Here is a 13,300-nt window from a genome sequence, read left to right on the forward strand (position 1 = left end):
GCGGGACGAGGTGGCACCAACAAAGATGGCTACCCCCATGCCTCGCACGAGGCGGGCAGGCAAGATGGCGGCAACCAAGATGGCTGCCCCCATGCCTCACACGAGGCAAGCAGGCAAGATGGCTGCGACCAAGATAGTGGCCCCCATGCCTCGCACACGGCATTGCTCGACCCTGCTCGTGGTTTAGACTTACAGACCTTGGCGAAATGGCCCTTGTTTCCGCAGGTGGAGCAGGTAATTTCTTGGGCCGGGCAGCATTTTCGGGGGTGACTTTCGAATCCGCAGAAGTAACACTGCGCGGACTTGCAACTGGCAGCAGCTGTGGTGGATTGCGGGGAGTGCACGGACTCGCGACTGGCAGCAGCCGAGCTCGATTCGCCAGCGGGTGGTGGGGTCTGCAGCGTCCACAGGGCCGGTGGGAGATTGCGTGGCTGGACAGCATCAGCGTTGTGCAGAGCAGCCTCCAGCATGTCAGCCATCTCGATCGCCGAGCGAAAGGTAAGATCGGCGTTTTCCAGCAGCCACTGGTGCACATACACTGACCTGATCCCCGTAACGAAGGCGTCTCATACCAGGAGCTCCGCATGCTGTTCCATCGTAAGTCCCCTGCAGTCACAGGCCCACACGAGTGTCTGTAGGGCCCGGACAAACTCAGCGCTCAACTCTCCAGCCCGCTGCCGCCGCATCGCTAAGCAATGTCTAGCGTAGACGGTGTTCACCGGCCGCAGGTACTGTCTTGTGAGGGTGTCCAGTGCCCCTTGGTAAATCGGCAGGTCCCTGATAAGGGAGTATACCTTCGGACTGACTTTGGAGAGGAGGATTTTGTGCATGATAGCAGGCTCAATCACGGGAATCTCTTCCAGGTATGATTGGAAGCATGCAAGCCAGAGTTCAAAGGCAAGAGCTGCTTCTGGAGCTTGAGGATCAATGTCCAATTTTTCCGGACGTAAAATACTTTCCATGTTTTAAAATTCCAGCTAATAAAATTGATGCACCATCAATAACTCTCGGAGACGTGAGTGAAGGTAGGCTTTTATTAGCTGGAAGAAAGCACCATCAGCAGCAAGAGCCCATCACACAACATCTTGGAGACTGAGGGAGGAGCAGTGCCTCCAATCGCCTTTATAGAGGGGTCTGCGGGAGGAGCCAAAGAAGCAGTCAGCGGGGGGGGGACGTGTCCAGACAGGTATATGTAGTTCACCACACTGGAGTCCAGAGAATTTTGGTAAATTAACACCAAAGCCTCTACTCTAACTCTGCCATGTCTTTCAGTACCCTGGGATGCATTCCATCAGGGCCAGGGAACTTATCTGTCTTCAGGCCCACAAGTTTGCTCAGCACTACCTCTTTAGTGATAGCTATTGTATTGAGGTCCTCACCTCCCATCACATCCATGACATCTCTCTTTGGCTTGTTAGATGTATTCTCCGCTATGAAGACCGACACAAAATATCCATTCAAAGCCTCTGCCATTTCCTGATTATCCAACATCAATCCCCCCTTCTCATCCTTAAAGAGTCCTTTGTTCACTTTAGCCATGCTTTTCGGCTTTATATAATTATAAAATCTTTTACTGTCCATTTTTATATTTTGTATTAGTTTATTTTCATAATCCATCTTCCCTTTCTTTAATGCTCACTTAGTGGTTCTTTGTTTCTTTTTAATGTTTTCCCAATCTTCCAGATTCCCGCTACTCCTGGGGACTTCGTATGCTTGAGCTCTTAGTTTGATGCTTTTTTTTATTGCCTTAGCTCTCCCCACCCTTATTGTCCTTGCTTTTAACTGGAATATATTTTTCCTGAGCACTAGGAAAAATCTCTTTAAAAATCTTCCACTGTTCGTCAACCTTCCCACTATATCCCAGTCTACACTAGCCAAATCCTCCCTCATCCCATTGTAGTCTCCATTGTTTAGACATAATATACTGGTTTCAGATTGAAGAGGGAGGAGGTTCTGAAAACAGACTACAGGGAGATAGGAAGGAAATTAAGAAGCAGGACCTCAAAGGTAGTAATCTCAGGATTACCGCCTGTGCCGCGTGATAGTGAGTATAGGAATGGAATGAGCTGGAGAATAAATGTGTGGCTGTGGGATTGGAGCAGGGGGCAGGGATTCAGATTGCTGGATCATTGGGGTATATTTGGGGTAGGGGTGATCTATACAAAAAGGATAGGGTTATACTTGAATCCCAGGGGGACCAATATACTGGTGGGGGGTTTGCTAAGGCTATTGGGGAGAGTGTAAATTAGAATTGCTGGGGAATGGGAACCGAACTGAAGAGACAGAGGAAGTGGCAGTTGGCTCAGAAATAGAAAAATCTTGGAGATAGTGCGAGAGGGAGGATAGGCAGGTGATAGTGGAGGGACACGCTCAAGCTGATGGTTTGAGATGTGTCTATTTTAATGCAATGTATTATGAACAAAGCAGATGAGCTTAGAGCATGGATCAGTACTTGGAGCTATGATGTTGTAGCCATTACAGAGGCCTGGATGGCTCAGGGGCAGGAATGGCTACTTTGTGTGCCAGGCTTTAGGTGTTTTCTGAAAGGACAGGGAGGGAGGCAAAAGAAGTGGGGACGTGGCACTGTTGATCAGAGATAGTGTCACAGCTGAAGAAAAGGAGGAAGTCATGGGGGTTGTCTACGGAATCTCTGTGGGTGGAGGTTAGGAACAGGAAGGGGTCAATAACTCTACTGGGTGTTTTTCATAGACCACTCATTGAGGAGCAGATGGGGAGACAGATTCTGGAAAGGTGTAATAATAACACGGTTGTCGTGGTGGGAGATTTTAATTTCCCAAATATCGATTGGTATCTCCCTAGAGCGAGGGGTTTAGATGGGGTGGAGTTTGTTAGATGTGTTCAGGAAGAATTCTTGACACAGTATGTGGATAAGCCTACAAGAGGAGAGGCTGTACTTGATCTGGTATTGGGAAATGAACCTGGTCAGGTGTCAGATCTCTCAATGGGAGAACATTTTGGAGATGGTAATCACAATTCTATCTCCTTTACCATAGCATTGGAGAGAAATGGAACAGACAAGTTAGGAAAGCGTTTAATTGGAGTAAGAGGAAATAAAGTTCTTAGGCCGGAACAAGGAAGCATAAATTGGGAACAGGTGTTCTCAGGGAAATGTACTGAAGAAATGTGGCAAATGTTCAGGGGATATTTGTGTGGAGTTCTGCATAGGTACATTCCAAAGAGACAAGGATAGACAGGAACCATGGTGTACAAAGGTTGTTGTAAATCTGGTCAAGAAGAAAAGAAAAGCTGATGAAAGGTTCAAAAAACTAGGTAATGAAAGAGATCCAGAAAATTATAAGGCTAGCAGGAAGGTGCTTAAGAATGAAATTAGAAGAGCCAGAAGGGGCCATGAGAAGGCCTTGATGGACAGGATTAAGGAAACCCCCAAGGAATTCTACAAGTATGTGAAGAGCAAGAGGATAAGACGTGAGAGAATAGGACCAATCAAGTGTGACAGTGGAACAGTGTGTATGGAAGGAGTTAGCAGGGTAATTAATGAATACTTTGCTTCAGTATTTGCTACAGAAGAGGATCTTGGCAATTGTAGGGATAACTTACAGTGGACTGAAAACCTTGAGCATGTCGATATTAAGCAAGATGATGTGTTGGAGCTTTTGGAAAGTATCAAGTTCGATAAGTCACTGGGATCAGATGAGATGTACCCCAAGCTACTGCGGGAGGTGAGGGAGGAGATTGCTGAGCCTCTGGTGATGCTCTTTGTTTCATCAATGGGGACAGGAGAGGTTCTAGAGCATTGGAGGGTTGCGGATGTTGTTCCCTTATTCAAGAAAGGGATTAGAGATAGCACAGGAAATTATAGACCAGTGAGTCTTACTTCAGTGGCTGTTAAGTTTATGGAGAAGATCCTGAGAGGCAGGATTTATGAACATTTGGAGAGGCATCATATGATTAGGAACACTCAGCATGGCTTTGTCAAAGGCAGGTTGTTTGATAAGTCATTTGATAAGGTACCCTATGCAAGGCTTATTGAGAAAGTAAGGAGGCATGGGATCCAAGGGGATATTGCTTTGTAAATCCAGAACTGGCTTGCCCACAGAAGGCAAAGAGTGGTTGTAGATGGTTCGTATTCTGCATGGAGGTCAGTGACCAGTGGTGTGCCTCAGAGATCTATTCTGGGACCCCTACTCTTCGTGATTCTTGTAAATGACCTGGATGAGGAAGTGGAGTGATGGGTTAGTAAATTTGCTGATGACACAAAGATTGGGGGTGCTGAGAACAGTGTGGAGGGCTGTCAGAGATTACAGCAGGACATTGATAGGATGCAAAACTGGGCTGAGAAGTGGCAAATGGAGTTCAACTCAGACAAGTATGAAGTGGTTCATTTTGGTAGGTCAAATATGATGGCAGAATATAGTATTAATAATAAGACGCTTGGAAGTGTGGAGGATCAAAGGGATCTTAGGGTCCAAGTTCATAGGAAACACAAATCTGCTGCACAGGTTGACTCTGTGGTTCAGAAGGCATATGGTGCATTGGCCTTCATGAATCGTGGGATTGAATCTAGGAGCAGAGAGGTAATGTTGCAGCTCTACAGGACCCTGGTCAGACCCCACTTGGAATATTGTGCTCAGTTCTGGTTGCCTCACTATAGGAAGGATGTGGAAACCTTAGAAAGGGTGCAGAGAAGATTTACAAGGATGTTGCCTGGATTGGGGAGCATGCCTTGTGAGAATAGGTTGAGTGAACACAGCCTTTTTTCCTTGGAGAGATGGAGGATGAGATGTGACCTGATAGAGGTGTATAAGATGATGCGAGGCATTGATCATGTGGATAATCAGAGGCCTTTTCCCAGGGCTGAAATGAGTAGCACGAGAGGGCACAGTTTTAAGGTGCTGGGAAGTAGGTACAGAGGAGATGTCAGGGGTAAGTTTTTTTACAGAGAGTGATGAGCGCATGGAATGGGCTGCCGGTGACGGTGATGGAAGCGGATACAATAGGGCCTTTTAAGAGACTCCTGGACAGGTACATGGAGCTTAGAAAAACAGAGGGCTATGGGTAACCCTAAGTAATTTCTAAGATAAAGATATGTTTGGCACAGCTTCGTGGGCCAGAGGGCCTGTATTGTGCTGTAGGTGTTCTATGTTTTCTATGTTTCTCTGTCTATTTGCCTGTACTTTAGTGCATTCATTTTACCTCTACTTTCACAAGCATTCCAGGGCCTGCTGCAGTGAAGCATCCCCACAGCATGATGCAGCCTCCACCATGGAGGGAGTGTTCTTGGTGATATACGTTGTTTGGCTTACACCAAACGTAACGTTTAGTTTGATGGCCAAAAAGCTCAATTTTAGTCTCATCAAACCATAGAAAATTGCAGCTGACTTCGCAGTTTCCCATATGCCTTCTGGCAAACTCTAGCTGAGATTTCATGTGAGTTTTTTTCAACAGTGGCTTTCCCTTTGCCACTCTCCCATAAAGCTGTGACTGGTGAAGCACCCGGGCAACAGTTGTTGTGTGTGCAGTCTCTCCATCTCCGCCGCTGAAGCTTGTAGCTCCTCCAGAGTTGTCATAGGTCTCTTGGTGGCCTCCCTCACTCATCAGCTTCTTGCACAGTCACACAATTTTTGAGGATGGCCTGCTCTAGGCAGATTTAAAGCTGTGCCATATTCTTTCCATTTCTTGATGATTGACTCAACTACTCCAAGGGATATTCAGTGACTTGGAAATTTTCTTGTATACATCTCCTGCCTTGTGCTTTTCAATAACTTTCTTTGTGGAGTTGCTTGGAGTGTTCTTTTGTCTTCACAGTGTAGGTTTTGCCAGGATACTGACTCACCAGCAGTTGAACCTTCCAGATACAGGTGTGCTTCTGCTACAATCAATTGAAACACCTTGACTGCACACAGGTCTCCAAACACAGATCTCCATTTAACTAATTTTGCAACTTCAAAAAACAACTGGCTACACCAGTGATGACTCGGTGTGTCTTATTAAAAGGGGCGAATGCTTAAGCAATCAATTAATTTTTGTTTTATATTTGTAATTAATTTAGATGGCATTGTAGAGATGTTTTCACTTTGACATGAAAGTGTCTTTTTTCTGTTGACCAGTGTCTAAAAAGGCAAATTAAATCCATTGTGATTCAATGTTGTAAATCAATAAAACATGAAAACTTCCAAGGGGGTGGTTAACACTTTTTGTAGGCACTGCGCATTAGGCTGGTGAACACCCTGAATAAAATTTTATCCAAAAAAAAATTAAAAAATTGAAAGATTGATCAAATGCGAACATTAAAAATGTGACTTTAGCTTTAACACCCTCATGCTGATAACATGCAGAGTTACATAAAAGGTAACTGTCAGGCTGCACAAACCAGATTCTCATGTTAAATTCTCCATTTTAATGAAGGTATATTATATTAAGTAGGTTATGACTCAGTTTTCAGTGAAACAAAAAAGTCATACAATTCTGCTGCGAGTTGACAATATGTACCATGCACAACACTACGTAGACTTTCACTGCCACTTATTTTTGAAGTTAGGTTCTTCAAATGAGACTAGCAATAGTGGTAACACAACAGAGACTTATGCAATACTATTTTATTGCAGGAAATAATGATTCAATCTTGGACATTCAGAAAACACAGCATTTCAACAGTAGCAGGGTTATTTGGAACATGAATGAGTTATGGACCTGCGTATGCCAACCACTTCCTCCGTCTGCCTGCATGCTAGGGAAAGAAGACGTCATACCTCATAAGTATTTTGCATTAGTCTTCACTGTGGAAGTCACCAGCAGTATGTTGGAAGTTCAAGGGTTCAGGGCGCAGAAGTGTGTGAAGTTGTTATTACTAAGGAGAAGGTTCTCAGAAAGTGAAAGCTCTGAAGGTAGATAAGTCATCTGTACTAGACAGTGTACACTCCAGGATTCTGAAAGAGGTGGCTGAAGAAATCGTGGAGACATTAGTAATAGTCTTCTAAGAATCACTAGATTCTGGAACGGTCCCAGAGGAAAGGAAAATTGCAAATGTCACTCCACTCTTCAAAGAGAAAAAAAACAATTCAGCACAGTACAGGCCATTCTGCCCACAATGTTGTGCCGACCCTTAAACCCTGCCCCCGATATAACCCTCCACCTTAAATTCCTCCATATACCTATCTAGTAGCCTCTTAAATTTCACCAGTGTATCTGCCTCCACCACTGACTCAGGCAGTACATTCCACGCACCAACCACTCTCTGAGTAAAAAACCTTCCTCTAATATCCCCCTTGAATTTTCCCCCCCTTACCTTAAAGCCATGTCCTCTTGTATTGAGCAGTGGTGCCCTGGGGAAGAGGCGCTGGCTGTCCACTCTTAATATCTTGTATACCTCTATCATGTCTCCTCTCATCCTCCTTCTCTCCAAAGAGTAAAGCCCTAGCTCTCTTTATCTCTGATCATAATGCATACTCTCTAAACCAGGCAGCATCCTGGTAAATTTCCTCCGTACCCTTTCCAATGCTTCCACATCCTTCCTATTGTGAGGCGACCAGAACAGGACACAGTACTCCAAGTTTGGCCTAACCAGAGTTTTATAGAGCTGCACCATTATCTCGCACCTCTTAAATTCTGTCCCTTGACTTATGAAAGCTAACACTCCATAAGCTTTCTTAACTACCCTATCTACCTGTGATACAACTTTCAGGGATCTGTGGACATGTACCTTCAGATCCCTCTGCTCCTCCACACTACCAAGTATCCTGCCATTTACTTTGTACTCTGCCTTGGAGTTTGTCCTTCCAAAGTGTACCACCTCACACATCTCTGGGTTGAACTCCATCTGCCACTTCTCAGCCCACTTCTGCATCCTATCAATGTCTCTCTGCAATCTTCGACAATCCTCAACACTATCCACAATGCCACCAACCTTTGTGTCATCTGCAAACTTGCCAATGCACCCTTCTACCCCCACGTTCAGGTCGTTTATAAAAATCACGAAAAGTAGAAGTCCCAGAACCGATCCTTGTGGGACACCACTAGTCACAACCCTCCAATCCGAAAGTACTCCCTCCACCACGACCCTCTGACTTCCGGAGGCAAGCCAATTCTGAATCCACCTGGCCAAACTTCCTTGGATCCCATGCCTTCTGACTTTCTGAATAAGCCTACTGTGTGGTACCTTGTCAAATGCCTTACTAAAATCCATGTAGATCACATCCACTGCACTACCCTCAAGAAGGGAGAGAGGCAGAAGAAAGGAAATTATAGGCCACTTATTCCAACTTCAGTGCTCAGGACGGTGTTGGAGTTGATTGTTAAGGATGTGGAGGCACATGATAAAATAGACCGTAATCAACATGGTTTCCTTAAGGGAAAATTTTCCCTGAAAAAATCTGTTGGAATTCTTTGAAGAAATAACAAGTAGGATAGACAAAGGAAAATTAGTGCATGTTGTTTACTTGAATTTTGATAAGGTACCATACATGAGGCTGCTTAGCAAGTTAAGAGCCCATGGCATTACAAGAAAGATACTAGCATGGATAGAGAATTAACTGAATGGCAAGAGGCAAAGAGTAGGAATGAAGGGAGCCTTTTCTGTTTGGATGCCAGCTACTAGAGGTATTCCACAGGGATCTGTGTTGAGAGCACTTCTTTTTATGTTATAATGTTAATGACTTGGATGACAGAATTGATGGTTCTGCAGCCAAGTTTGCGGACGATATGAAGGTAGGTGGATGGGTAGGTAGTTTTGAGGAAGTAGAGAGGCTACAGAAGGACTTACACAGATTAAGAGAATGGGCAAAGAAGTGACAGATGGAACACAGTATCAAGAAATGTATTGTCAAGCACTTGGGTAGAAGAAATAAAAGCATAGACTATTTTCAAATCTCAAAATCTGAGATGCAACGGGACTTGGGAGTCCTTGTGCAGGATTCCCTGTAGGTTAATTTGCAGGTTGAGTTGGTGGTAGGGAAGGCAAATGCAATGTTAGCATTCATTTCAAGGGGACTAGAATATAAAAGCAAGGATGTAATGTTGAAGCTTTGTAAAGCACTGGTGAAGCCTCACTTGGAGCATTATGAGTAGCTTTGGGCCCCTTATCTAGAAAGGATGTGCTGACATTGGAGAGGGTTGAAAGGAGGCTTGCGAAAATGATTCTGGGATTGAAAGGCTCGACATATGAGGAGCCTTTGAGAGCTCTGGACCTCTACTCTCCAGAATTCAGAAGTGTGAGGGGGGACCTCATTGAAACCTATCGAATGTTGAAAGGACTTAATAGAGTGGATTTGGAGAGGATGTTTCCTATGGTGGGGAAGCCTAAGACCAGAGGACACAGTCTCAGAATAGAGGTGTGTCCTTTTAGAACAGAGGTGTGGAATTTCTTTAGCCACTGAGTGGTGAATCTGTAGAATTTGTTGCCACAGTCAGTTGTGGAGGCTGAGTCATTGGGTACACGTAAGTTGATAGATTCATGATTAGTGTGGGCATGAAGGGTTATGGGGAGAGGACAGGAGACTGGGGCCAAGAGGAAAAATTGGATCAGTCAAGATGAAATGGAACAGACTTGATGGGCCAAATGGCCTAATTCTGCTCCTACATCTTAAGGTCTTACTGTCAAAAGCTTGCAACAAAGACCTAATCATAATTGGAGTGTTGTGAGATATTTTAAAGTCTTTAAAAAGTCGATGCACCATCTTCCAGAATAGTCAACCAAACTGCATTATGGGAAGTACAAATGTAAAGAACGTTCAGTAACTGAAGCCATGTACATTCAGTGGCCACTTTATTAGGTATGTCGGTAACTAACAAAGTGGCCACTATGTGTGTGCTTGAGTGTCTGCTATCCACTTCAAGGTTCAACATGTTTTTTGTTCAGAGATTCTCTTTTGCACGCCCCTGTTGTTATGGATGGTTACTTGAGTTACTGTCACCTTCCTATCAGTTTGAACCAGCCTGGCCATTCTCCTCTGATCTCTCACATTAACAAGTCATTTATGCCCACAGAACTGCAATCACATGATGTGTTTTCTTTGGCGCACCATTCTGTGTAAACTCTAGAGAGGGTTGTATGTAAAATTCTCAGATCAGCTGTTTCTGAGATACTCAAACCACCCCATCTGGCACCAACAGTCATTCCACAGTCAAAGTTACTTAGAACACATTTCTTCCACATTCTGATGTTTGATCTGTACAACAACTAAACCTCTTGACCATGTCTGCATGCATCGAATTGCTGCCACGTGATTGGCTGATTAGTTATCTACGTTATTGAGCAGGAGGGCATGTGTACCTAATGAAGTGGCCATTGAGCGCATTTTAAATTTTTTACCAAGTTGGTGCACCATCTTCCAGAATAGTGAACAGAACTATATTACAGAAAATGGAATTAAAAGGAATGATGCAATATAACTCACTGATATATTTCCTCCCATGCTCCAAAGATGTACCAGTTAGTTGGCCATTGTAAATTGTCCCATGATTAAGCAAGGGTTAAACTGGGGGTGGCTGGCTGTGCAGTTCAAAGAGCCTGAAGGGCCTATTCCAGGTTTTATTTCTAAATAAATAAACTCTGAAGCATGTCTATAGTTTCAGCACAATGCATGGGCAGATTGCTCACTATGTGACATAACAATTTTCCTCCAGAAAAGGAAACAAAACATTTTTTCTTAACAAAGCTTTAAGCCTCAACCTATACTGATTGCTAAGACTGATTCAACATCACTCTGCAAGAATGATTCATCACCTCTCTGCCAGAGTTGGTGATAGAGGCAGATACATCAGGGACATTTAAGAAACTCTTAGATAGGCACATGGAAGATAGAAAAATGGAGGATGCAGGAGGGAAGGGTTAGTTTGATCATAGGTACAACCTAAAAAGGCCTGTAACATTCTATATTCTTGTTCTATCATTGAGTATTAAGTTTCTCTGCAATTTCATAAAGTTTCTTGGATAATGTATGCGGCATCCTTGCCCCCAATTTACCTCCGTTCGCTTAGGGTGAACCGCTGTCACCCTGCCAATAGAGTAATAGTTCGGTGTAAATACAATGTAATGCCCCCACAGTACATGCTCTCAACATAAATACCAGGCAATGCACCAAAGGCGAGTAAATAATTGCAACTTTATAGTTATTTCTTAGTGCTGGGTTAGTAGAAACAGATAACCTAAAGGCGCCAAATCAGTAAGTTTATCAGTTAGTGCACATAATATTTTAATCCGTTGGAGCTCACGCCTCCGGTTCCATTCACAATGACCTTCCGAGCCTTCGGCCGCCATCCAAACCACCGACGTCCAGTATCCGCCGTCCCGGAACCGCTGTCCGCTCCTCACACGTCCGTCCTCCTCGCTCGCCTCCCGAGAAAGACCGCAAACTCCCGCTCAGCTCACACATACAAGATAGCGTAACAATTCTCCGTTGGTTCGTTCCCCCCTTACCTGCAGTCATAACCCAAACATTCCAGATACAGAAACCTATTACAGCATTAAGCAACATTACAGAGAAGCCATTTTGTTAGCCTGAAGAGTTAACACCACAGTTACTGGTACTGAGAGCCCTGCACATAATAAAAAAAGATTAAGAGCAAGAGCCGGTCATTCAAGCCTTTAAGCCATCACTTCAATTCAATCTGTTATGGCTCATTTTTCTTTCTCTTTCCCGTCATTGACATAGGTAAATATATTGCAACACTCACAAGATACTGGAGGAACTCAGCAGGTCAGGCAGCATCGGTGGAAATGAATAGACAGTCGACATTTCAGGCGGAGACCCTGCTGCAGGACTGGAAAGGAAAGGGGAAGACGCCAGAACTAAAAGATGGGGAAGAGGAGAAGAAGGATAGCTGGAAGGTGATAGGTGAAACCAGATGGGTTGGAAAGATAAAGCACTGGAGCAGAAAGTGGACCACAGGAGAAAGAGAAGAAAGAGGGGATCTGGAGGAGGTAATATGCAGGTGAGGAGGTAGGCTGACATGTCAGAATGGGAATATGAATTAAAATGTTTGGGCCCTGGGAAGTTCTGCTTTTGGAACTATATTGGTTCTTAGAGAGTAAGATCCTACAAACAAAAATGAAATTAATGACAGGCTTCTTTGCTGACATGTCAGAATGGGAATATGAATTAAAATGTTTGGGCACTGGGAAGTTCTGCTTTTGGAACTATATTGGTTCTTAGAGAGTAAGATCCTACAAACAAAAATGAAATTAATGACAGGCTTCTTTGCTTTCCTCAAGGGTTCAATGTCACCCAGACTTTGTTAGGTGTCTTTGAGGTTCTTTGAATGGTGTAATTAAATATTGAATTCCTACCTGATTACTGAGAAACAACATGGGACTAATCCTTCTTTGGATGCAAGGCTTATGGTTGTTGCATTGTATGTTTCATTAAGACCATAAAACATAGAAGCAGAATTAGGCCACTTAGCCCTTTGAATCTGTTCTGAGTCAGAGTACTGAAGAGATGAAATGACATCATCACTACTGCGTAACCCATCGCCGTCTTTGATTAGGTACTCAATCGGGTGAAGGTTAAGGGTAATAAGCAAGTCATTCTGAAATCTAATAGGGAATTCACGAGGAACTCATTTGGTTCAGAGAAGATGCAATTTCAATACCATGCATTAAGGTTAGTAAGCAAGGAGGTAAATGAGCACGAGGGAGAATGGACATACAGGTTATCGTGATGATAATTGTTGTGTAGAGTATAAACATGATCAAAGATTATTGATGCAAATGATCTGTTTCCATGCTGTAAACATACTTAATTCTATGTGCTCCACAGTTACAGCCTACTTCTGGAAAATGAGGCTGCCGCTTTGATTGGGACTTGATGTTGTGATGAGAGACCTAGGTGAAGATGGTTAGGATTCTAGTGCTGGAGTATCCGCGACTGGAATCGAGACACGATATGAGACTGAGATGAGGACAGGGTTCTAAAATTGATGCTAGATGAGAATCCAAAGTAGAGTTGACAATTAAGCACAGAACCTCAATGCAAGTGCTCTTTAAATATTAAAATCCTGGTGCTAAAACGTGGCAGCCAATTAGCAGGACGAGCCTGAGTGTTTAAAGCGGCCGCACCAATGATCCATATTCTGGAGTGTTGGAGCGTCTAAACCCCAGAAGCTGGCGTGGTTGGGTGCATATCATAACAGATGTAAATGTATTCTTCATATCTAAACGGAACACAGTTCTACTAGTCCCTTTTCTTAAAAATGTGGCTCTACAGACATTCATTTTAACATAAGGTTCTAGTAAATGCAATATTTTGTTTTGCAAGTTACTGGGGATGAAACGTCACTGCATGGGTACATTTCCTTAAGTCCTGTTGTAATGACCCAGAGA

The 13,300-nt window shown here is 43.8% G+C and overlaps 1 protein-coding gene across 1 annotated transcript; it reads left to right on the forward strand.

Moving 5' to 3' along the window:
• Window positions 1-206: 206 nt before the first annotated feature.
• Window positions 207-12,846, forward strand: LOC132402353 (uncharacterized). Its single transcript, XM_059985232.1, has 3 exons — window positions 207-498; window positions 11,631-11,910; window positions 12,738-12,846. The coding sequence occupies exons 1-3, from the start codon at window positions 207-209 to the stop codon at window positions 12,784-12,786; spliced, it is 621 nt and encodes a 206-aa protein (XP_059841215.1). The 3' UTR covers window positions 12,787-12,846.
• The last annotated feature ends 454 nt before the right edge of the window (window positions 12,847-13,300 follow it).

The sequence above is a fragment of the Hypanus sabinus genome, chromosome 11 (genome assembly GCF_030144855.1).
Source record: "Hypanus sabinus isolate sHypSab1 chromosome 11, sHypSab1.hap1, whole genome shotgun sequence".
NCBI classification, from domain to species: domain Eukaryota; kingdom Metazoa; phylum Chordata; class Chondrichthyes; order Myliobatiformes; family Dasyatidae; genus Hypanus; species Hypanus sabinus.